At 39.4% G+C, this 26,787-nt stretch overlaps 1 protein-coding gene across 4 annotated transcripts in view; it reads left to right on the forward strand.

Annotated features, from left to right (window-relative positions):
- pcbp3 (poly(rC) binding protein 3) overlaps positions 1 to 26,787 on the forward strand; it is a 61,897-nt gene that overhangs the window by 24,658 nt on the left and 10,452 nt on the right. For 3 of the 4 annotated variants that reach the window (XM_058622472.1, XM_058622471.1, XM_058622474.1), the window contains exons 2-11: positions 6,200 to 6,246; positions 6,408 to 6,472; positions 8,258 to 8,362; positions 9,370 to 9,494; positions 19,379 to 19,538; positions 22,204 to 22,227; positions 22,314 to 22,346; positions 22,734 to 22,850; positions 23,547 to 23,678; positions 25,264 to 25,392. In XM_058622472.1, the coding sequence (XP_058478455.1) occupies positions 19,464 to 19,538; positions 22,204 to 22,227; positions 22,314 to 22,346; positions 22,734 to 22,850; positions 23,547 to 23,678; positions 25,264 to 25,392 (510 nt within the window). In that variant the 5' untranslated portion in view covers positions 6,200 to 6,246; positions 6,408 to 6,472; positions 8,258 to 8,362; positions 9,370 to 9,494; positions 19,379 to 19,463. Of the gene's footprint in view, positions 1 to 6,199; positions 6,247 to 6,407; positions 6,473 to 8,257; positions 8,363 to 9,369; positions 9,495 to 15,773; positions 15,827 to 19,378; positions 19,539 to 22,203; positions 22,228 to 22,313; positions 22,347 to 22,733; positions 22,851 to 23,546; positions 23,679 to 25,263; positions 25,393 to 26,787 lie in introns of those variants that run through there. The other variant, XM_058622473.1, reaches the window with a different exon arrangement.

Genomic DNA, 26,787 nt, shown 5'->3' on the forward strand with positions numbered 1-26,787 from the left:
TTACCCCAGTGACACAAACTAAAGACCGCTTTATAAACTTCAGTTTTCCACCCAGAAACGGCTGTTTAATGATAAGAAAAAATGGCAAACAAGTATGTATGTGTATGTGATTAGGTGAGGCTTTTGGTAAGCAGCTAAAATCAGTTTTTCCTTCTGTCAGTGCTGGCAGCCATGTTATCAGTAAAAGTGTTCCAGCACATTTGGTGAAGTAAGTGTTGATAATGTATCAAAACCTTATAGTAACACTTCAAAGAACAAGAACTACTAACTATGTTAGTCTGTATGCTAGTGTCTATTTGACTATTTATCCCACATACTGTATATTCTGCATTTATATACCTCGATTGTAACCTTTAATGTGCTTGTGCTGTATTATACTTATGATTTTTCACGTGGTTCAGCTCAGTGACTTCTCTCAGACTGGGTTGCGTGTGCAGAACGTTCCTGACACACTCACATTCCCATTTTGTTATATATCCTTTCTTTGACCCCTTCGGTGAGTGTGCATCATGTGTGAGGGACACGCTGTTGTCTGTGTGCACTACACACCGCACCTGCGTCGAGTGGCAAGCGAGGGGCAAAAAGCTAATCGTCGAGGCTTCAGCTTGATGGAATTGCTGGTTGTATATCTTGACGCTGGACATATTTATGCCCAGAGAGGCTCGCCTTTCTGCCTGTTCATCACAGCTGCTGTCAGGCGATGAAGTGCGTACGTAGGATCTGCTGGTGCTATGTGACCCAGCATGTGTGCGTGTCCTCTGTATACTACATGTAATTATTATGCTTTAGTAAGATAATTACAATCAGTCGTTGATGCTTTGCACAGCAGAGTGGCTAAACTCACTGAAGTCTATTGTGTAATGGCTTGTTTTTTTTCCACACGTTTGGTCTCTTACAGCTTCAGCCCCAGAAAAAAATCCCTTAAACTCAGCAAAGACTGATGCACACTCCGCAATAAACATAGCATGACTAATCCCCCCCCTCACAAATGACAAGGCCTTGTCGTCTCGCACACAAAGACTTCAAAGCAAACCATTTGCCACAAGTCGGACTTGAGTGATGGAGCTGCATTGCTCTCAGTGGCGTGCAGGGTTAACAAGGCGAGCGATTTCAGCAGAGCAGCATTTGCTAAAAAGCTTGACTGGGCCAGCTAAGCTCTCGTGATTGGCCTTTGTGTGTGAAAGTGACTACTTAAGTGCTGTGCAGCCCCTCCTGAGTGTGTTTAGAAGCATAAGCATTTCCTCTGAAGTTTTTTTTTTTTTTTTTTGCTTGTGTGTGTTTGTGTGTGTCCATCTGTCCTTGAGAATGTATTGGCGTGTGTGTGTGTGTATGTGTGTGTATATGCTCACCGATGCATTCGTGGTTGTTTTGCTGTGTGTGCACTGCAGGTGTGTGAGAGAACTTCCTATTCCATGGTGGTCCTGTGTGTGTGTGTGTGTGTGTGTGTGTGCTGCATCGTTTTTAAACAAACAATTTAATCAATGTCTTAATAAATGATAATAATTACTGCAATGGGAGAGTAGTAGGGCTGCAACCAACGATTAGTTTCATAATCGATCAATCTGTCCACTATTTTCTCGAGTATAGAGGAATCGTTTCGGTCCATAAAATGTCAGAGATCGTGAAAAATGTTGATCAGTGTTTGCCAAACTGGGAAATAAAATGTCTTTAATGATTCCTTTGTTTTATGGAGCAAAGAAACAAGGTTGAAATAAATGTTTTAATTATAAAAGGAAACATTCAAACTGATGAGTTGATTAGTTGACGATTAATTAAGTAATCGATCGATAGTCGATTAAGTGTTGCAGCCCTATGAGAACAGTAATAGATTCACATCTATCTAATAGACTTAATCTTAGTCATCTCAATTACTGTGATCTCTTCATATGACATTGCAACATTGCTGTTTAAGTTTTCTTTTAAAGTAGTAAAGTAAAGCCATAAAAAATGACATTACTACCATGATGCAGTCCAAAAAAATAAAAGCTGCCATCAATCTGCTTTCCATTGTATTGGCTTCACTCCAGTACAGTATATACTGTATATGATATATGACACATTGGTTACGAGCTTCAGCTATACAGTAAATGTCTTCCATGATGGCTTTAAGCCTGAAACATTTAAACACTGTACTCACAAAATTAAACTGCTTCTGTAACCGCAAGCACAAGCAAACTTTTTTCCCCCGGACGGCTATAGGCTCGCTTTTGTTGTGCAGACATATTTTGCACACGTTTAACCACTTTTAAGACTTAAGACATCTTCTGTTTACAAGGCACCAGAAACAACCACCATGAAACATGCCATAGTGTCATTTTCCAAATTCAGGCAGCCTCTCATTTCAGCTTTCTCATGTTAATGCACTTGAATTCATATACCATCAGTTCACAACATGAAATCACTGCTCACTGCCCCCAGACATCCCTCATTACTATTTCCTTATAACACCTCCATTTTGTCAGAACCACTCCCAGAGAGAACTAGGGTTGCAACTAACGATGACTTTCATAATCTAGTAATCTGTCAATTATTTTCACGATGAACTGAGGACTTGTTAATGAGGACAGAAAATTTTGAAATATGTTAATCAGCGTTTGCCAAATCTGGAAATGATAAGGTTCTTAAATGTCTTTCTTTTTTATATGGAGCAAATAAACCAGAAGATAATCACATTTAAGAAGCTGAAAAGTCGTTCGAATTATTGGAAAAACACTCAAACCATTTAATCGATTATCTAAATAGGTGTCAATTAATTTCGTAGTTTATTAATAATCGATTAAGTAAGTAATAGGTGCAGCCCAAGAGGGATCTGTATGACTAAAAATGTGAAGAAAAAATCTTCTTTGACCTTACTCTCTTTGCTGTGTTCTTCAAATGACAGAGGAGGAAAATATGTAAAAGAAACATAAAACGGAGGTCGACCATAATACTCCTTGAATTTTAATTTTGCACCACCCCCTGCTTGTCTCAGTGAGATTATGTGGTGGGTGGACACATATCATAACATTTTCTTTAACAACATATTTCACATTTGATATCATTTAAGGAAATCTAGGTTCATGAAAGCAAGTCAATACGTTACGAGATGTCCATGTTCAGATGTTTTTGTGTGTCTCACTGTTCTGTCTGTGTACACATCAATAACATGTTTAAGCTCATCTCATTGTTCAAAATAGTCTTCCTCCTGTTGTTGTAATTAAAGTCTACCAGGTTTGCACAGCCTCACTTGACCCATGTGGTGACTGAACTGTGCTCTTGGAGAACCAAGGTGGAATATCATTTCCTCGTTCGTATATTTGAGTGCTGTCATTGGGGTCAGGGAGCAGACTTCCAATGTGTGGCCCATTATTATTTTAAATGAATCTCAGTCTGTGGTACATGTACCACTGGTGGTACGTGAGCTTCCTCTGGTGGTACTTGGAGAAATGTTGTTCTACTGTATATACCACGGTATGTGATTGGAGTGGAGAAACGAAACAAATAACAATAATATTAAAATTAAATAATAATAGTCACCTTATCTCTCGCTCCATCTTAATCTAATTTCAAGATGCCAGTGTGTGAAGTATATGTGAGGAAGAGGAGGAGGAGGATGATGATGATGAGAGAGAATAAATCTGCCTCCTGTGAAAAGTCTGTAGCTGACTTTGCTTGACTTATTTACACCACAGTATTTTAAAATTGGTGATAATGGTGTTACTTACGACAAGAACTCAATATTTTCTCATGTGGTACTTGGTATAAAAAGTTTGAGAACCACTGCCATAACACAAATAAATCAAGGTCATAATATGTTTAATTCACAGGTGCCTAAATTTTTCTTTCCATATATATATCAGGATATACACTCACCGGCAACTTCATTAGGTGCAAATAATCATCACAGGGCAGCAAATTGGTGCATTTAGGTACAATATGTAGACCTGGTCTAGATGAGTTGCTGTTCAGAAGTTCAGAATGTGAAAAAAAGGTGATTTAAGCGAGTTTGGAATGTGGCGTGGTTGTTGGTGCCAGATGGGCTAGTATTTCAGAAACTGCTGATCACTGGGATTTTCATACACAACCATCTCGAGGGTTTATAGAGAATGGTCCAAAAAAAGAGAAAATGTCCAGTGCACAGAAAACCATCCATGAACACACAACATGTCTCTCAACATGTTTCGAAGCAGATTCATAGCTATAGCTGCAGAAGACCACACTGAGCGCTTACCCTGATACTAATGTCTTGTACACCTAACAAAGTGGCCAGTGAGTGTATATAGCACTCTGCTACCTCCCCTCTCACTTGCTTAATTACTGCCTTTTATATCTTGTGACGTGCGGTGCAGCAGAAGACGATCACCATTTCCCCCCCGTTGCTGTTTTTCTGTAAAAAGGCTTTTTTTAAATGTATTTATGGAGCTGGGTTGTTTATTCCTGTTCCTATCACGGGGACACACTTTGTCTGCCCTCTGTCCTTCACACTTTCCGTCTTCAGTGACCCTGCGCTGACTTTATACATCACACCTCAGACCCTCTTTTGTTAACATACTTTAAATACAGTGCTCCTTTTCGTGTGTGTGTGTGTGTGCATGAGATGCTTTTACCATCAGTGAAGGGCGAGTCCTTCAGCAGATAGGGGTCAGTGCTGTAATCTGATGGGGTGATGATATTGTGAGGATATTCATTTAGAGTATAAAAGCAAATGGGGATGAGTTTCTCTGTCTATGTGTGTGTGTGTGTGTACTTGTGTTTGTTAGGGTTTATGGTTAAGGTTGGGCATTAACTGGTTATGGTTCAGGACGAGGCGTATTTTTAGGCTGTCCAAATATTGGAAGTCTGTGTGTCCTTAAAATGATAGCTGTGGGAACCTGTGTGTGTGTTTGTGTGTATTAGCCTTTTTAGATATCATTAAACATTAATACTGTCAGGGGACTGGAACCCATTGGGGGCCTTTCCGTTGACTTTCATGCAGCTTGCTAATCGAGTTTCACCTCTGGGCCCCCCCCCCCCAACCCCGAACCCACTGCGGCGCTAAAGCTAAGGAAAGATCAGATTGCCAGCCACCTCGCTTCTGAGGATGAGATTAGTGCGTGTGTGTTAATTTTAGATTATGTGAGGTCATGCTCTCTCTTTTCTCTTGCGCGCTCTCGCCTTTTGTCGTTTGCTCATTGTATATGATATATGCAAAATATAACCGCTCTAAAACTATTATGTGGGAGCTTGCATATATTAACTTAACACTTAGTCCTGAGAAGCTTTCAAATATTTTTTCCACATTTCTGTGACTTTTCCATTGTCATTCTTTTAAATACTGAGCAAAATACCTTAAAGTAGCGTTCACTTCAGACATGTAAGCGTTGACATTTTCATGCTTGTTTTGCATGTATCAATATTTGTTGTTGTTTTGTTATTGTTCTTAATTAGCAATAACCATATAAAAACGTAAAATAAAAACATGTAAATATACATAAACCTGCATGTACTTCAGGGAGACTGAAGTAAACATATGTATACAACTCGTTAAAATATGACAATCAATCAAAAAAGAAGAATACTACTAATCTCTTCAGAAAAAATAACTGGCGATTTCACTGTCACTGAATGCTTGTGTTCTTCTTTAAATGGATTTAATCCACTTTACTGTTCATACTCTATATACCAACTCACACACCCCAGTATATGTACATGACTAATCCTGAATGGTATTATTTTACACAAGTCACAACAAGCACACAAAGCACTCATTAAATGAAGTATAAGTGAATGGTGTTGGCCACATGAAGCACCACCAGAGGGCAGTCACTCCCTTCTAAAGAAAAGAGGCTTGTCTGTACGCACAAGAACTCAAATGTATGTGTGTGTATATGTACTTGTATTTGTTACCTATTTAGGATGTTTTTTTCTGGCAAAAACACTGACGTTGTCAGGACAAGTCGTCCTCATGGAGACCAAAACCTGGTCCTAATGAGGCAGAATCAAATCTCTGTGGAACTGGATAAGTTTAGGGTTAGGTATTAACTGCTTTCGATTAAGTTTGGGGGATAAGGCGTTGTTCAAGCTGTCCAAATAATTGGAAGTCGATGCAGTGTCCCAAGAAGAATAGCTGTATACTGTGCATACATCTGTGTTCTATTTTGTATTTTGTACACTTGCTGGAAATTAATGAGCCATTGAGCAAAATGTGAAGGCAAAATTAATACGTTCTTATCTTTCACAGGGATTCCCCTCCCCCTGGTGCGCTGACTGTGAAATCATCTGCACTAAGTAAGAAACAGTGAGACATTTAATGTTTTTTTTTGTTTTTTTTTTGGTGTGATTCAAAGCTGAAACTGAAAGATTAATTGTGACAGCAGATGTTGTGCATGGTGTACTTTTTAAGATGTGCTGTATTGCCTTTTAAAGCAACATTTCCCTTTCTTTGTCAGATCCACTGAACAGCAGCTCCGCCATCGATTTGATCTAAACGCTTATGCTGGCGAGGCGCAGCAAAGTAAGTAGTCGTATTGAATTGAATTCACCTAAACACATTCAATAAGTAACTGGTCACAGAGCACATGAGAGCCCTGCACAGTACTATTGTCTAAATCCTGCTCCCATGACAGTTTCTGACCCTCAACACCTGCTCCAGCTGTGCGAGTTTAACAGCCCTGCACTTGTCCTGGAGGCTTCTGCCCATGTCCTGCTCTTAAAATGGACAACTTTGCTTCTGGCAATGACAATAAATATTAATGTGTTCATGGAGGATTCAAACCATGACAAATCACTTGACTCTGCTCTTGTCCGTTACCATCGGTCACACTAGAGAAGTCATTCTAAATGTCAGAGTTGCTTTTGGATGGCTCACTTATAAAGATAAACAAATGTCATTTACATGGGGGCAATTGGTATATGATCAGCTCCTCCATACAGCTCTGTGTTTTCTGCACTGCACACAGGAAGTGGTTCATTTCATGTCAGTACAGATGGAGCCGTGATTGGAGTATGATTGAAAACACAAAACAACTTTCAGAAGTCAATTCTACTGCTCCGAAAAAACCTGCTGTATCACCAGTATGATGGGATAAATGCGTCTTGGCCCCGCCCGCCCCTGCACTCCCTCAGTCAGGTCTGATATTACTGTTTGTTAGACTCGGCATCAAACTAATAATACATAATTTCTGTTCTCAAAAATCTAACAGAGGCAGAATAACAACAACAAAAAAATCACCTAAAGTCTCACACTGCAGTTTATAAAGATAAATACTAGTGTGTTTGTCACAACTATTTTTGCAGTTCAATTTCAACAACAACAAAAATGCACAAAAGTTCCACACCGGTGCATCTTGCTCAAATCTTCTTCTACAATGCCACCTGACGTCATTCCTCCTCAACAGGATGAATAGAGTCTGACCACTCGCCCTCAGTAATCTCTTTCAGAATCCCAATACAAACCTCTCCTGTGAATCATCATCAGCTGCGAGTTTCAGATTTCATTAGTCACTTTTATGGTCGTCTCAGATGCAGGGGGGGGCTCTGAATTATATCAAGCACATTATCTCTGATATTGAAGTCAAGTATGTTTCAGCCACACATATTTCCACAGGCTGGTTATAATTAATGTGGTGGTGGTGTCTAAATTGTTGTGAATTATGTGGGACGTTGCAAACGCATTGCAGCATAATTTCGTCAAGTCCTGAACATCTGTGCAAGTGGAGTGAGATGTTTTCAATGAGAAACCTATGTATTCACTGAACACATGCAACTGTAACCTACGCTGACAGCAACCACTAGCAATTACTGATTATTTTGTAGCTACGTGCTTGTATGTTCACTTATTTATTATTCGTTCACATTAGGCTCTGCATTAGTTTACTACGTTATCGTCCATTAAATCAAGTCCAATGAAGGTCATTCATTTTGCTGAAGTTTCTGACAGTTTGGAGCCAACCCTTTTCAAACGCTCTGTAGGCAGTTGTTTTTTGTTATAGCTGTCAAACTAAATTAGTGAGCAATAAATGTAACACCCTGGCATTTTGACAGATTAGTCTGATGTCCAGAAGTACAACCCTTCATGATTACTCTTGTAGCACTTTGTCTGATGTGTCAGGGGGGTGCTCAGCACTGAGATAAGTGGTTGTTATGAGTCTGTGAGTGGACAACAAGAATACTTAATATTAAACTGTGTTTTCACGCAGGTTCCTGTGACTCGCCCACCAACTTTATGTGAAATGACCTGCTCGTACTAACTCTGTGTGTCACTACCATTGACATATTTTCATGTTTTGACCCGGTTTAGGAGCATCGTCCAAAACAACCAACCCACATTCTGCTGGAAGGCTGCCAGCCACGGGTCACATGACCTGGAAGAAAAAAGTTAGGCTACTTTTGGGATCCCTCTTTGGTCAGTCCCACTTCCCAGTTGTTATTACCTGCTGTAACATGATTAATGAGTTCTATTGAGTCTATTTTTTGTAAGTTTCCATGTTGTGCGACTAAGAAAGGATTATCTTATGTTGTTTATATTCAAAATGTATGAATCCTGCATAGAAACCACAGAAAAGAAAAACTGATTTCATTTTTGAAGAACATTGCTTGTAAGAATTACATGAAATTGAACCTTATGCAAAATATAAATAATATATATCCTGTGTGCCAAAATCCATGTGAGCATGCATGCTTGTGGTTCACTGCCAGAGCAAAACAAAATACAGGAAAGATTTATGCTGTAGTAAGATAACACATTTTTCAGAAGAAAAAAAACAACAAATATTTTGTGTGACCTACCCGTATACTTGCACAAATTCATGACCCCCGGCTCTCTTAAAAGTGGAGTGGAATCCTCATTAAAAAACCCACAGTAATTTTTATCTCTCCAGGTTTATTCAAGACATTCTTGAGCATTACATGCAGGGCTGCCCTGCAACTGACATTTATTTTCTTAATAGATTCCTCAAGAGTTGTTTGGTCCATAGAATCAGTCCCTACTGAAAGATGAATTTAAGAAGCTGAAAAATCAGAGCGCATGTTTTAATTATCCCAAATGAAAACCCTGATTTGAGATAAAAATAGTCTGCGATTCATTTCACAATCGATTTTATAATTGATGAATCTATTGAATTGTTGCAGCCCTGTTTAACATACACATGTTGTATGAAGTTTGCTAATATATGAGACCAGCCTTCAATTACATCATCAAATCCAAGCAGAATTTGATAGACATTAAAACAACAAAAACTGGTCGGGCCGAAAACCTTTGCATAGCACTGACTATCCGGAGCCTCAACAATATTTGGCTCCCTCTAGTGGGGGTTTGTGTTTGGTATAGATGGAAAATTCCCTGGAAGAATTTCTTCTCTCTTGGAACCTCTCTTGTAATGTATTATTTGCTCTATTTTCACTGGACTTCAGCATGGGCTGACAGTCTACCTGAAGGAAATTCCAAAGGCTGATGAACTGACCTGCGTGCGTGTGTGTGAGACCTGTGTCTGTGTGGTGTCCTATGCCCTGGACGCACAACCTCCAGCACAAACCTGGTGAGTAACAACACTCTTACGACAGGATTAAAGGGCAGTTTCACCCATTTTTTCCCCCTCACTCATCATTATCATTATGATGCTGCTGTGTTTGTTTAATACACATTCTATTACTGAGTCAGATTACAGCAATTTTTACTCATAAACTTTGACAGAAACACCGTCAAGAAACACCGTTTATTTTCTTTGAAGGAAGTGACTTTGAGTTTGTGTTCATTTTTTACAATCCCAACTTCCTCTGCTGTTGTTGGAATGAGACAGTATCTCAGATCCACTGTTTGATGATCGAATAACACCTTTATCTCTGGAAATTAGTTAAAAAAACCCTATATTTTTTGGGTGGAGTGGCCCTTTAATCATGTGTCCATGCTTAGATGTTTTGATAATGTTTAATATAGACTGTGACTGTGACACTGGCAGTGACCACACCTGATGCACACAGAGTTTCAGTTTACTGTATATAAGACAATTACTTTTATCTTAATACCTTTCCAGGAAGAAGGTAACAATATTTCTGTTTGCTGCAAAGGCACCAAATGCATCTGTATAATCCCCAAGTCAGATTAGAGCTGAGCCAGCACATAATGTTGCTGTGACTAAAGTAGCGTCGTATTTTAAGGTTTTCTCAGGCTTTCAATAGACTTTTAATCAATCTTTTCAGACAAAAAAATCAATACAAACATAAAGACAGTGAGCGGTAGGAAAGGTGTGCCATTTTGTTTCAAATCTTTGAACCACATCCCTTGAGCTTGTTTTCCATTTTATGCACATATGCATACGATGTGTGTTTTGACTATTAATACTGATGGCATGGCAAAGCTTTATAGATTGATCCCAAGGGGGAAAAGAAGCTGGCGCTCTCTACACAGCACTGCTTTGGACTGATACGACTCAGTCAGCAGAAACTGGCTTCCGTTCACAATCCTATTGGCAAAACACACTGTGCCTCCACTACCTAATGGTCCTAATGTTGAGTCTATAGCATATGGCATGCAGGCGAATTAACGAGACACAGACCCATTCGATATTTTATTCACTCTTGCACTGCAGAGTTCAGAAAACTCTTTTCACTTCACCTGATGCAGAGCAATGCTTGTTTACAACTGTCATTCAACTGTTTTTTTGTTCCGTCACGGTGCACAGGGACAAATAGTCACTTACTGTGTGTGTGCATGGGGCTTTTTGTTCTTTCAATATCCTCTCCGCGGGTTGCAAATAAAATAGCACAGGCAGAGCAAACCCAAAAGCAGGCTGTGTGTGGCAGTGGATGGTGAGAGATAAACAGGTTCACAGGCAGCATGTGGAGAATTAGGCAGGAGCAGACAACAGCGTTCTATGCACAAAGGTGGACAGAGGAGGATAAACAGATGTACCAACATTAAGCTGCCTTACAATTTAAAAAAAGACCTGCTGTATGTAGAAAAGGAACTGGAACCAGGTGTGTGAGTAATCCAGGTGTGACTATGATACATGTGAGCAGGTGCATTAGACAGGATCCACAGGGCTTGCAGGACACCTGGTGGTCCACCAAAGAATGAGCGTGGGGTCTGGGGAAATTGAAGAGTAAAACGAGGCCTGGCAGAAGTGAATGGGGACTGGAGACTGAGCATAACCAAGGTGCAGTGTGCGACATATTCAAATGTGGGTCAAAACATTGAACGCAAGGATCCTTGCTGAGGCTATAGTGCATGTTGAGTATTTTTTTTAAATAAAGCCCTACAACACCTGATCAGTGTTGTAGGGCTGGAGTCTCGGACTCAGACTGGACATAAACTATGATTTGAGCATTGATGACTTGGACTTGGACACAAAGGTTGACTGCATTTAGTCATGAAAGTCTCTGACTTTAGTTTATATTATGTCACCGTTCACATTCACAGTGTTATTACATGTCCAAATAACTGCAGAGATTAGCACACAATACATCACCAGCTCTGAGGAGAGCACCTTTGTCTTCACAGGCATTTTTGCTACTGCCTCGTCTTATCAGTGACCAGCAGGAACTGCCAGTGACATGAAAGATGTCCGTTGCCTCTTTGACACCGGAACATGTCTACAGAATTGTGAACCCTTGTGTGCAGAGGCAAAGACGTGTGTTCAAAGCACACAGTGTTGAGAAGCCAAATCGTATGCTTTTGTATTCATGAATATTACCTCAAGCGAAATAGTGAAAGTTGCGTGATTTGTGTTTACATTTGTAAGGCAGCCGTAATTGGAGAACTGTGAAGTCAATCTTGGAATTAACTCAGACTCAAGTGAGTTAATGGGTACTTGACTAGGACATGACTTGGACTCCAGGTTTTAGATTACTAAGAAAATTTAAAACGAGTCAGGCCCTCAAACTATTAAGTGCAGCACAATACGTCAAACTAAAGCATGGTGGTATGTGCGGAGTCTTACATAAAGTACTCACCCACATTTATTCCAAGGTGGGTCCACGGGGTATATCTGCTCATTCTCAGCAATTTCACACCTCACTTTGATATACTGCACTTGCTGACATCATGACTTAATTGCAGAGTGCAACTGCCCTCGTCACCCCGCAGTTCCAAATGAACCGCTGGGGAATATATGGCACATGCGGGGGCAGAGAGAAATATGGATCTTGTTGATAAGAAAGAGGAGGTTTCTTCGTCCTCCACTTCATCTCCACAGAATATTCTACACTCACACACAGCTCAAAACCTGATGATCCACATTGTGCAGGAGAAGTTAAAGTTCTTGCACCTCTGTGCACATTATTTTGCCATCAAGTTCCTCGCTCTCCAACAAGAAACTAAAGTTTTATTCATGCACTAAAGTAAAAAATATTATTGAGCTGGCTTTAATTAACTTTTGAGCAAATTCCAAAGACTCATCCTTTAAAGGCAAACTCTCCTTCTACTTGAAATAAAGAGTGGATTTAACTTGAATTACATTAAATTTTGTCTTTTCATTTGGCTCGCTTCTGCACTTTTTGTACTTCTTTCATTTAAGAAAATGTATTTAGTCTGAGCTGAGCATCCCAGTATGAAGATAAAACACTTGTATTGAGAGCATTTATCTTATTCTTTTTTTATTTTTTTTATTTTATTGAAGTTACCTACACTAAAATAGAAGTGTAGTCTTTTATTTAATTAAAGCCAACTGCCAGTCTAAGTAAAGGCTTGACTATACCGCTGAAAAAGATATAGAATATTGTGTCCTGGAAGTGCGGAGAGCACAAACAGAAACAGTACTTATTAAAGTGAATCTGATTTAGATTTAAAACTACAACAGGTAAAAATGGCAAAGTAACAGTAGTAACCTGGAAATCGGGATGGTATTTGTCACTAATTTCACTCTCGTATTACTTAATGTGGAAAATCTAGCATTGATTTATCTTTCTATGGATCTAGATACAGTGTACATGTATAGATTAGTATTTTTGTTTGCGCTGTGCACACTCAAACATGTGTCACACTGAAGAAGAATCATGCAGCACTTGAGATGAGTCGACCTCTCTGTCAGCTAACAAAACCTAGGTAAAACGGTGTTGGTAGAATACGTGTTCTCATGGTCACAATCAGAATAAAATTACCATCTACTTGTATTGCACAGCTCTCGTGCCCCCTCCTTTCCCACACCTCAGTTGGGAAGATTTACAACATGTGAGGGGGTCTGACTCCCTCCCCTTCCAGCAGAAGCGTGCTGACTGCCTCGCATGAAGGAGTATTTAATGTGCTAAGTGATAAGTCAGGCATATGGGTGAAGATGCGCAGTGGACGTGACTAGGCAGGTTAAAAATAGATTGGTGTGGCTTACTATTAAGGAGAGAGAGCTATATAGATTGTGCCTGCTACACTGTATTACTGCCTTTAATCTGAATTCAATCATGCATTTATTTTTCTCTTTCCTTTCCGTCGTGTCTGAGTTTGTTTTCTGGCATCCACATTCTCTCTCTTCTGTTGTCTCCTTTCCATCTTCTCTCAGTGTTTGTCTTCTTTCTCTCGCCCCATGCTCTATGTTACCATGACATTGGGAGTAGATTACTATCAGCTCTGCCGTGACCCCCCTCTCCCCCACCGGTCTGTCAGATACAAGTGTTCGATCTTAGCTGTTAGGAAGGCTGGGAAACACCTGACTGGAATGTGCATTTTGCCTACAATGTGTTGCGCTGTACATCAAAGGAAATAAGTCATACACAACTAGATGTGGGAGACATCAGTGAACATCTTGTCAAGGTGATAACACTACAGTTTATCTAGTTAATCAGATTTTTGCCTTGAGCAATATCATTATCTAAATCACCAACTGTGACCACATGTGAATCAGGCAGCATTTTCCAGTGTTTCCTGATGGGGACATGAATGACCTTATACTCAATGTATAGTAATTTGTACATCTAAGGACCTTTTTACATTTTAGTAACAATGTGTAACAAGATATATAACCTTGTTAGATCATGTTTTGGAAAATATTAACAATTTCTATACCTATGAGCCCTGATTTAGAGACATTTGGGCACAGTGTTCACTCTGCTTTAATAATAAATTATTTTTCTCATAATAATAGTGCACATGAAAACAGCTTCAACCAAAAGTATTTCCTTCTTCATCTACTTCTTTAAGTTTTGATGGAGGTCAGCAAACCAGCTTATGTGGAGTGTGGAGCTGACTACTAATTTATATTAGATATAGCATATGTAGTAGAGTCAGGAAGTTAGTCAGGAAGAATAACCTTGTCTGCCATTAACAACATGATTATGTTTTGTAAGCAAATTAAATAAATTGTGGTTGGATGTACATTTTCTTGGAACCAGGTTTTCCTCAGTTACTTTGGAGAGCACAGACCTATAAAGGAATTGCAACTGACTTTTTTCTTCGGTCTTGCTTCGGTCTAAACGTTACACTCACACATAAACACTGTTTTGCATATAGGCTCTCCATTAATATCGTTATAGCACAACACTTATCTTTGGCTTACAGGCATTGCCGGGAGCTGGCACTATCACAAATAATCAGAAATTAACAGAACAAACATAAAAGCAGCGAGTCTAAGATAAGGCTCAGGTTTGCATGTGTGGTTATTGACCTACAAAGTAATTGAAAATGTGTTATCAGACAATCAAAGAAAAGAAAAGCAAAAGTCTGGGACTTGAGTCCTGAGGCCAAGACATGAAATTATTCAATTTCAGAGTTGATTAGTCCTCCTCCTTTCTGCCTTCTCTGCCTGTAGCAACACACAGTGGCAGAAAATCACAACTGTATGGTCATTTGTGTGTTGCCGGGAAGGAGTGACCAGACGAGGCTGCATGAATGTTGCTAACGAGAAGTTTAATCAATAACTTGTTCCAACATTTCTGAGAAAAGCAAATAATTAATGGGGTATAAATGAAGCCTAAGGCAGCAACACAAACAAACAAAAAAGTTAAATTGAAGTTTATTCATTATTTGAGCGCAGTTAAGTCCAACAGTCAAAATCTAGAGTGCTGATATAGGAGCAACGAGTAGGTAAGGGGTGTCTAACTCATCTCAAAATGACCCCGGGGCCAATGAGCATCTAGTTTGGTCAAGTGAGGGCCAGTCTAGAAAAAAACAACTGTTAAGTAGCAGATAGGCTATATATATATATATATATATATATATATATAAAATTTGAACTTATAATTTCATCATGATATTGCAGTTAAAATATTCATGGTGATATTTCACGGAGTTTCAAGGTTAAAGTGCTTGTTTTGATATGAACATGATGTATACTTCACAATAAAAACATTTATGATGAAAATAAATAATTTTATATAAAAAAAAAAATCTAAAATTCAGTAAATGATTACGGGCGCAAGTGGCCAGCGGGCCGCCACTTTGACGCCTCTGCTGTAGATATTAGCATTGAGCTAACACCATCTGATGGCTTTCCTAACTTGTCACTCCAAATTTCAAGACACCCAATTCAATTGTTTCCCATCTCCAACTCCCCCTCCCCCTGTAGACCCTGAGGGCCATACTAATGTCGGGCACCCATCATACAGCATCTTCTGCCCATGTAGAGGAGCACACTTTGCTAAGCGGTGATCAAAACAAGATGAAGCGGCTCTTATCAGCTACAGCCTTCATCCGAAATCAGAATTTTTTCGAGTGCATGCGAGACGTGACCCTCGCCATGTCTTGGCCAACAGCTCGCCAGCTTTGCATCTCGTCTCAGCGATGAGGGAATATAATATTTAAGTTCAAATTTTTCTGACCTTTGTTAGAACAGACAGCTGTAGTGGTGGTCAACTGTTGGAAACTGTGTGAAAGGTAAATGCTTCCTTATATTGTCAAAAATTGGCTTTGATGATTATTTCTGTGGTCAACAATGATGATCAGGCTGTAAGTACCTTATGGTAGAGCTCGTCTGATATTTCTACATACATGCAGCGAGACATCTATAAGAAACAACAAATTAAACATTTCACAGTTCCTAATTGGATGAGATGTTGATGTCTTATCTGTTTTATTAGGACATGCTTTGTTGTTGTGGTGATGTTTATTGCCTGTGTCTTACTGTGAATTCATTGCAGTTAGCATTAAAAATATTTGCTTGCTTAAACTGTATCTTACAAACAGACATGTACGTTGAATTTTCAGGTGTGTGTGTGTGATGCAGAGTGGCCGATTTACTTTCAACGATAATGTTCTTGTAGAGATGACTTTATGGGGATTATATTCATTTAGACATGGACAAGACGTTTTCCTCTTAGTTTTGTGTGCATCGATGGGTAACAAGGTGGGAGGATAGGGAATTCAACGTGAATAGAAACGGGCATTAGTCTTTCATTTCAGTTTTTTTTAAAGTCTGAAGAAACGGGGTAACTGTCAGAGCTAGCATGACTTATTAGATACCCTCTTCCACACACACACAAGCTAATGCTTGTTGGCAGAGGAACAACATAAAGGCCGTCAGCTTGTGACTGTAATTGAGTCTGACTGAAGCTATTTAGGGGTAAATGGGAGGACCCTTCAGCATGCACTGTACAGCTACAGATGCGTTCAGCCTTTCTGCTCTCCAGTTCATTTCCACAAGTAGTGGTGGGGGTGTGCTTTTAGTCTCTTGGAGACCATTTTTAAGTCTCTGAAAGTGCTACTCTGGAAAGGGTAGCTGCTATTGCTAGCTTGTAAGTGAGGTTACACCCAAACCGAGGGGTGACTCATCATTTCTGAGGCTATCTTCTCCAAAGGTGTTTCCGGCAAGAAAATCCACTTAATTGGGCCTTGGTGCTATATTTAAAAACCCAGCATGCTCTGGTGAACAGAGAGCTTGCTAAAGTACGGAGTGTTCTTTAGTGTTCTGCACACAACCTCTGCTCTTGAAAGTGCATTTGTTTGATATTAAAAAGGATGAAATATAAAAAGTATTGCAACTGCTCATCTGTGTTTGCCTCATCTGGGCTAGGCTGAAGGATACTCAGAATGTTGTCTAATGTGATATATCAGCTAATACAAAAGTGGAAATGAGTCTAATTGTTGAAATAGCATTGAGCCTTCATTTATGCGTTCACTGTGTGACTGCCAAATACATGCATTTAAAGTGGTATCTTCAACAGCACAATAGTGGTGACTGAGTTTTTGCATATCGGCAGCATTGAAATGTTACTTTTTACTTTTTACAGCAAACACTGTGATATGTCATGTGGTCAATCCACTGATGGTGTATTTTTCATATAATACTGTGGCATTTCTTTTTTTCCATTTCTGAACATTCCCATGACTGAATGCCTATACCGACTGCAGTAACACAACATTCACATGTACTTTAACACATACAAATGTATGCAGCAGATTCATTTGAAATCAAGTAGGCTTCATGCTGTTGCTGCTGCTGTACCTTCATTGTACGTCAAAGGATAATTGCTTCCCTAAAGCACTGGTTGTCCTTGGAAATCCCACGAATGGACACCATGAATGATGAATTAGACATGCAATACTACCTCTGATCTACTGTCACCATACATACACACACAATTATCTCAAATTTATATGTCAAGGACAACTTTAATATTTCTCATCATACAATTTGCCTTTAATTATTACCTGTAAATACCATTTGGAAAGAAAATGCTTCATACTCAATGTATATACAGTATATATACAGACATGTGTGTCAAATATAATAAACAAAAACATACTGCAGTACAGGGCTGAACAATCTGTGAAAAATTGCAATGTATGTAACGGATTGTCATTCATATTCCACTATAATTCAGCTTCAGTTCAATATTCATGTGTAAAATATTTCAAACGTGATGCAGCATTGGACAGGATTCCATCAGTAATATTAAATGTGTCCATAGCACTTTAATACATGAATTGCAACGGTTAGTTCATTATTGGCATCAAACATAGACCATTAAAAAAAGAAGTCATCACAAATATCAGTGACTTTTGTGAGTAATAATAAGAAAAGTTCAAATAATTCCAAGTAAAATAGAAAAGGATGTTTCAGTAAACAATCTGATAGAGAAATAGATAAGTCACTGATTTATGGTTTGGGAGAACAGCGTTAATTTGCAAAACCATTGACATTATAATATTTACTCAATGTGAGACTAATGCTGCATTGTGTAAGTTCTAAATTGCAGCCTTTGTGCTTTGCTGATTTGCCGTTTGTTTCAAAGAGCGATGTTGATAAATTACCAAAACAACGGTCAACTGTTCAGCCCTGATTCAAAGGTAAAGAAACTCATTGTAAATTTGTGCCAGATTTATAATTATTAATCATCTTTTCTAAACAAATCATTTGACCTGCCACCCCTTTTTTTTAATATTCATGATTAATCACTGTTCTGTGAAGCAGCACTACATTAATTATGGTAGAAAAAGAGTGTTGCCCTGATGTGCCTTTCTTACCACAGAAATGATCACTCACCTGCCCGAGTGATTGCAATATAGATTTTGCTGTTTACCAGATTTTTTATATGGCACACAGGTTGTCAAATGAAACACCAGTAAAAGTAAAAAACAAAATAAACATCAAAGCTCACAGACTACTAAGCTTTCATTCCTAAAAAAAATCCCAACTTCAAATTGTAGTTTACTAGAGGATACATCAGTAACGTCCAGGAAGATCCTGCACAACAAAATACAAATGTGTTGGCAGTTTAGAATCATATCAGCAGCACAACAAAGAACCACCTCTTGTAGCTAGAGGAATAAGGAGTCCCAATGTAGATGGTGTGGCCCCACAGAAGAAGAAAAATAGAAAGGCACGCAAAAGACAGACGTCCCACTGCAGACAACAAACAAGACTGTACACAACACTATATAGACCACAGATGAGCAGACAGATAAAAGAATCAGCCATTGTCTCTCAGGAGTAAGTGTGTGTGTTGGTGTGTGGGAAAGAAATCAAAAACTTCCCGACATCATTTGTCAGTTTCTCCAGTATATATTCAGGAAGGGCCACTGCAACAAAAAACAAGCAAAGAAAATGCTTTAAATTCAAAATTAAATCAAATATTTCTCTGAAATGGATTAAACAACAGTGTAAAATGTTAACCAGTAACACCTTTCTTTCTCCAAACTGCATGGTTGTGGTGAATCCAGGAAACAGGAGGACTTTTTCCACTGTGTGAATGGATTCACTCACATGTGAAATTACTACAATAATGTCAATTCCTTTTTCTTCTGTTTATTTTGTCAGTCCGGATGCTGACTCGGCTGCTTGAGCTGCGCATTAGAACACGGCAGAAATGGTGCAGAAATCCTAAATCTTTCAGTCGCTGCTGAATTTAAAAGGAGGGACTGACGTCAAAGCTATTCAAGTGTAACCACTGTAGCATTGTCATTGGCTGCCATGGTACTTTTTTTCCACTGCATTGATTTGTCACGTTCGACATATTTCAATAGGGGGAAAAAATTGAATTCTTTGTGTGTCTTTGTCAGGTGACTGGTTGGCTGGAGTGCCATCTTACTCCATCTCCTTGTGAGGACATCTCATACCAGGACTGCTCTTACCTCCTCCCCCAGCATGGAGCCCACCAAAGTCCAGTCAGAGGGGGGCCTCAACGTCACACTCACCATCCGCCTCCTCATGCATGGAAAAGTAAGCAGCTGTTACACTTGCTGTGGGCAAGAGTTAAACATAGTGCATGGCATATTTGAAACAACGATTAGATTGGCTGGGAATTAAACATGATCTCCGAAAGTTTAACTAAACCAGCTCTTCTCCTCCACTCACTGAGAAATAAATTATGAAGAGGGTTTTAGATGCACTTTAAGCTCAGATACTGTATAATTGCAATAATTAATTTGGTCACACCGAGTGACTGGCCTCTTCTGATGTTGATGTCACTTTGTTCTTGTTTCTTGCTCATGTTCTTTTAGTTTCCCACAGTGCAAGTTGTAACACATAAGTGAGCACCAGTGTCTTATCCGTGTTTTTTTTCCAGGCACTTAAGTGGAGTGTGCTCTTTCACAGGTGTTGTATGGATGTCGGCCTGTCTTGTGTCAAATCCGTCATGCTGAGTTAATATGGCTCTTGCCGTCGGTTGGTACCACAGTCAGGTGCAAAACCAAGTAAAACTTTATAGCTGCAAGAAACTCTCACCAAAGCAGCTCTGTAGAGGACAAAGTAGTTGTTCGTCATTGTTGACAAAAATAGTTGCCAGCAAATTTAATTGTAGACAATTGGCTACATTATTGCTCTTATTCTTTACAGAGAAAGTCATCTAATTTTCTACCCAATCTCTGCTGAGATTTGCCTCCACTGGAACATAATTGTTGTTATTATTATTGTTATTGTATGTTTCTATCAATATAGACCTTTAAGCAGATGCTCAGAGACGCCATAGCAATATTACACAGGCAAAAAGCCTTAAAATATTCACATTCAAATGCAAAACATTTAGATAAACGTAAAAAATTGGGTATATTCATTAAAAGCACTTCTGAAAAGCTGGATTTGTGTTTTGAATGTTGAAAGATCAGTATAGTCTATAATGTGTTTGGGGAAGGAGTTCCAGAGGCAAGCAGAGATTAAGGGTGTAGTCACAGTGAACATCATGCCTGTAAACAAAATACTCATATTTTGAAAATTTATCACAATTTTAACCTGAAGTGCATTATGTGACAAATACACCATATTTAAATAGCAAATCTCAAGAGTTAGTCACACTATGTCAGTCACGCATCCCTCATCTCAGCATGAGGTTGCCACAATATGCTAAAAGAACAGACCAAACAGCAGCAGAAGCTGCTCTTACTATATATAAATGGTTATGTAATGTATGGTATGTCTTCTAGCAGCTGGACTGCTTTAAAACCCACACTACAAATCTCTAGTCAGTTGGCAATGTGGGAAGCCATGTGTGTCACAAAGGCACAGGGTTTTCTGTGCCAGCCAGTCTGCAGGTCAAGAATCTGCCCACTGCATGGCTGCTCGTGCAGGACATTACAGCCTCTGGTGACCAGGTGGTAGTTTGAATAACCCTGTGGCCAGACAGAGCCAGAGAGACTTCAGATCCTGGTGTACGGTGGCCACAAGGGGATGATTTTGGCAGCAAGAGCCATTCATCTCTTTCCACAACAGTGGAAAAGCCATCCTGCCCCTCACACTCTGCAGCTAGTGGGTTGGCTTGGTTAGGTGTTGGACACTTTTCGCTATTATTTGATAAATGCAGGGACACCTGTTGCCAACAACAGTCCTTCACCCTCCACCCCACTGATTCACATGGGCTGCAGGACTGCTCCCTAAACATGTTACCCTACATCCAGGACATCTGAAAGACTTTGTTGTTAATTCAGCAACTGCTCCCCAGAGGTGGTGTATGTTGTGTGATGAATGTTTCTTCCCTGCCCTGAATTTATATGAGCAGGTAAGCACAGAGAACATGCAGTTCACTGTGCACCCACAGTGCAATGTTACTGTAATGAAGTGTGGAGGTGTTTAAGATTATTGGAAATTGTGTGAGGTATTTGATCATCATGAATGAAACAGCTTAGCTAGACTCATTAATATAGGACAAACCTGATTGAAACTCTGATTTAGCCTGGGTTATGTTGAGTTAAACGCCCACATGCTAAGAAACTTCACGGATAAGTAAGAAACCAGATTGTGAGACTTCAGAACGATGGGAGACAACGCAAGAGAACAACCTGCTCTTTACACAAATCAAATAACAGAGCCGTAAGTGCCTCTGACTTGGCCCAAGTCAGCCATGCATGAAATCAGCCTCCGAGGCCGAGAGAACAGTCCCTCACAAAATGGCACAAAAGTGCAGGATTAGAGTTTACACGAGTGAAAGGAAGCCAGATGAGTATTGGCAGCTGAACCACCTGGTCCGATGAAAGCAAATAAAACATGTCTGGATCAGATAAAGTCCAGAATGTTTGTGTTGACCTTGCCATGACTATCACAGCGAGTGCTGTTACACAAAGACGTATGAGTGTCGCAGTTTTGTATTCCTGATGAAAAGTTGGTGCCCAGTCTCATAAGTGCAAGTGGAAAATAAATACTAAATGTTTACTTTGTATATGGTATGAAAAACTTTTGCACAGACTTTGCTGGCACAGCTTGAACTTTCGTGGGACGTGTGCAGCCAGCGCTGCCTAAGTGCAAAATAAAAAAGTGAAGAGTGTAGTTGTGTGTCCTCTGCATTGCCCTGCTGTTTAAAACAACATTAAATCACTTCAGTGTTAAACGTTTATCCAGAAGTTTCTTTAATGATTTGTGGTTGTTTTGTCTTTTCTGTTTTTTTTTAATATTGCAGGAGGTCGGAAGTATAATTGGAAAGGTATGTATTTTTATTACATGACGCATGTTAGTGCCAGTATTCCTCAGAAACAGGACATGACTATCAGTGATTATTTATTTTCCCAGAAAGGGGAGACGGTGAAAAAGATGCGAGAAGAGGTGAGTGCCAGAATCAACATTTAATGCATTATTTCTTTTCTTATGCATTATATAATTACCTTTTCCCAAGCACATGGTGTAGCGGTTTGAACACACACAAAAATATGAGAAACTCTTGAGTTATTAACCAGTTGCTAGAGGTATTTATCCCCTTCTATCTGCTGATGGTCCAGTTTTCCTTTAGTGGTAGAATCTACTTCTGAAACTCGGCGGGCTGCCACTGGCCATTTTCAGCCAGAAGCGTCACGTGGAGATGACATTGGCCTAAGTTAGGCACTGCAGTTCTAATGACCAAGAGATAATTGTTTTGTTTTTTTTGGCAAATATACTGTACATTCATGGATTAAGCTCTCGCACTGCATATTGAATGGTTGTTGTTTTTTCCAGAGTGGAGCCAGAATCAATATTTCCGAGGGCAACTGTCCAGAGAGGATTGTCACCATCACTGGACCAACAGATACCATCTTCAAGGCTTTTGCCATGATTGCCTACAAATTTGAGGAGGTATAAGAAGACTGACAGTTTTCTATGTCATAGCATACGTGCACAGTCTTGTGCAGCCACTCAAACAAATTGACATTTGTAGATTGTTAGGTGCATGTACTGATGAAGTCCAACAGGAGTCTCTTTTGCCCTCTTTAATGTACCATGCACACACTGCCTGCCAGCTGTTCATTTGTCTTCCTCTGCTTTTCTTCTTTTTCCGTTTTCGCTCTCCTGCGGAAATGTTGCCCTTCCGATTTTAAATAGCGTCTGTTTACAAACAGACCACAACTTAATTTGTATTATATCTCCAATTTCCTTTTTTCTTTTGATTTCATTATTTCGAAGAAACTCGTTCTCAATACGCATAATATGTTACATGAAAAACTAAAAATTACCAGGGAGAGGAAATAGACTTGAAAATTGACTTGTTCATCATTAAAACACACAAGTAAAATAAAAAAAGAAATGCATTATACATTATGTGCATTATAAATATAATAATTAAAAGCAAACTGCAGTATCTTCTCTCTGTGACCCGTGGGAAAATCTGCCCATGACCGACTCTTTCTATTATATATTTTCTCAAGTGTGGTGAGATAAATAGATATATATTTATATATATGTATAAATATATATGTGTATGTGTGTGTGTGTATATGTATATATGTATGTGTGTATGTATATGTATATGTGTAATATTTTCTTGTTTTCTAGGACATAATCAATTCTATGAGCAACAGTCCAGCAACCAGCAAGCCCCCCGTCACATTAAGGCTCGTCGTGCCAGCCAGCCAGTGTGGCTCCCTCATAGGAAAAGGAGGCTCTAAAATAAAAGAAATGAGAGAGGTATGATGTGAGATTTTTAATGCATAATCTTAAAAAAAGCACAATATAACTTTTCAGTTTTTCATAACAGAAAATGTAGTGCAGCTGTTTTTTCTTATCTTGTCTCCTCACTGTGTTAGATTTTATTCCTTATAAATAATTTCACAGTAGACTATATATGGAAATCATCATTTTTTTATAACTAAATTGTGACATTTTATTTTCCTTCAATGTTCGTTTTCATTTGACCATGTAATGTGAATGGGTTCAGTGTAAAAGGTCACCTCTCGCTGGTCAGTGATTTGAATCCCATCCAGCATTAATATGTCGGTTGTTTTTCAATTCTACAATAGTGGCGGACACAATTACCTGCTTTTTTGTGAACCTGCTGCCACTCCTATGATTAAAATCCCATCTAGAACAACACCCATGTATTTTTAAGTAGTTGTCTGGGTTTTTTTTTTATCTGTGTGAAGAGCTGCCTGACCTACCCCCTGAATATGCAGCTGCAATGCAAAAAAACATTTGGATGTAGGAGCCTCACTTTTGTACCTTATATCTATTTAATCAGATTGACAGTATACAAGTATGCTGGATTGTCAGTGCTTGTTCGCAACATGCCCATTATTGTACATTCAACAAAAATAAAAACACCACTTCTGTTTTCTTTCAAATCTTTCCCAAATTGAATTACATTTTTAAGAATTAATTTATGCAAACAGGCTTACTTGTTCAAATCTATGTTAGTTAGCAACTCACCTTTCACCAGTTTTATAACTTGTTAAAATAGGTACAAATGGGCAATGAATTCCATTTTTTGGGGGGTAGAAAACCTATCTGTATCATCATATATGACCATTATTTGCACCATGTTGTGATTTTGATCAGGTAGCGCTGGACCTCTGGATGTGGTCAGAAGTTCAAGAAATCTTGTTTGCATGCTAAAGCTACTGTAGTATCATCAATTCCTACCTGTGGGCTTCATGGATATGAATGTTATTGAGACATTTCAATACAAGGACGGGCTATTGTGAAATGTCAGCTCTTGATAGAGGAAAAGTCAAGGAAACAAAAAAGTCAGTGGGATTCATTTCAGAGCCAGATATAAAATGGAACACAATGTTCCACAATGTAATTATCACAGGGATTGAGCAGTGGACATTGCCACAGCCATGTTAATCTTAAAAAAGTTTGTTTGAATAAAAAAATAACATCTGCTGTCTGCTAATATCCACTAAGAAGACACTCTGTGAAAAAAAGCTCTGTTTTAACTGTGCGAGAGAACTTGATTCCTGTAGCAAACGATTTGAGCCAAACCTAGAGGCATCATACTCTGACATTTGCCGCTCCCTGATGCCTTTTTATTGTAGCGTTCTTTTCAATGCTGAAAATATGTAGATAAAGGGTTCCTTTGTTCAGCCTGCGCAAAATGGAATCATTTGAAGCTTTCTGCCACAGTGAAAAACGTGTCTGCTCCCCTGTGGAAGTAGTGGAGTATTTGTAGAAAAGCACTTCAGAGACGTGAGAGCACGGCACAGCCCAGGTGAGCTTGAGTTCAGTCTTGTCAACGTTGTCATCGTCCTTAAAGTACATTACTCTCCTCCAGTCCACAGGAGCCCAGGTTCAAGTGGCAGGGGACATGCTGCCTAACTCCACGGAGCGTGCAGTGACAATCTCTGGGACCCCAGAAGCCATCATCCAGTGTGTCAAACAAATCTGTGTGGTTATGCTGGAGGTATGTATGACAAGATACACCCAGACTGTTTGATTTTAAGTGTCAAAGATGCAAATGCTGCGGTTACACCTAAAGTGGGGTTTTTTTCACGTCTTGTTAAGCTCAAGACACACTGTTTGTGTGGCATGGTCGGCCCTTGTTGGCGATGACAGAAGCCCTACCAATGTTCAGCTTGTTGCTATAATTCAGTTTTTGTGTCTGTGGCATGTGTCCACATCCTTTCAGCATGACCTCTCACACAGCTGATGTCCACTGACTGTCTACAATTTTATCATGTCGAGTGAGGACCTGTGATTCAGCCACATAAGGTTAATTAAATACACACACGTCACACTTGACTCGAGGTCTAAATGGGCCGTAAATGTCAACAAAGTTTCTAAAAAGTAACTTTTAACTGCTATAATATTCATGGCAATAAAAGAAAAGAATTATGCATCAAAGCTGTCACCAATACCAGAGGATGTTGGTGTTGCAGTAAGAAAAGCCGTCACTTCATGTTTTATTTGAAGCACATACCTTACAAAAGTAGACACTCCTCCCACTACAGTACAGCGTCTGTGGAGGAAATCCGATTAAGCCCCCTACACTGACTCGAACAGCACTCTTCCTGCAGCGCAGCGTGAATCAATAACTCTGTCTCATTATAATAAGCTTGCAAACCAGAACACCCTCCGCTTTTTTCACTGAAAACCACCTCCCAAGCCGATACGTTTTCTAAGAAAATGGGAGACGCAGAGGTTCATTTAAACTGTGCTTATCATTTTCCACACAGATGAGGTTTTTTTGCTTCCGTTTTCCATCACAAGAGGAGAAATGTTATTTTCAAAGACTCAGTTTGACATAAAAAAAAAAGAAAACGTTTTTTCTCTGGAGAATTAGATGAGACAAAAATACTGATGTCTGCCTATTAAAAGTGATGCCACAGCAAGCTGATGAATAGCTTAACTTAAAGGATGCATTTGATGAAATGACTGAATTAACTGAATAGGAAGCGTTTTTAAAACTTTTTACTTTTACTGAGAAGATAACAGTAGCGCGACAAAACAAGGTGGTCACTGTGACCTTGTGACTTCAGTGTGACCGGCAGGTGTGTGACATGAGAGGAAAAGTGCAAGACAACACCTTTATCTGTCCACAATACATCATTGTTGTCATTCATCTCATTTTAAAACAGTCACACCAACAGATAATAAATCAGGCTTCATGCTTACATGAGCTGTATACGCCACACTGAATTACAGGGCTAGTTCTGGTGCCTCATTTAAATGCCTGAGCTGTTTCCATGTTTCATCGGCGTCACCCGGTTCACTTGGACAAGAAGATACAACTCTGTAACCGAGCTTGTGGACAGACAGCGGGCCACAGTCCATGGTACTGGCAGCTCACAGGAAGCCA

This window comes from Solea solea, chromosome 2 (assembly GCF_958295425.1).
Source record: "Solea solea chromosome 2, fSolSol10.1, whole genome shotgun sequence".
Lineage (NCBI taxonomy): Eukaryota > Metazoa > Chordata > Actinopteri > Pleuronectiformes > Soleidae > Solea > Solea solea.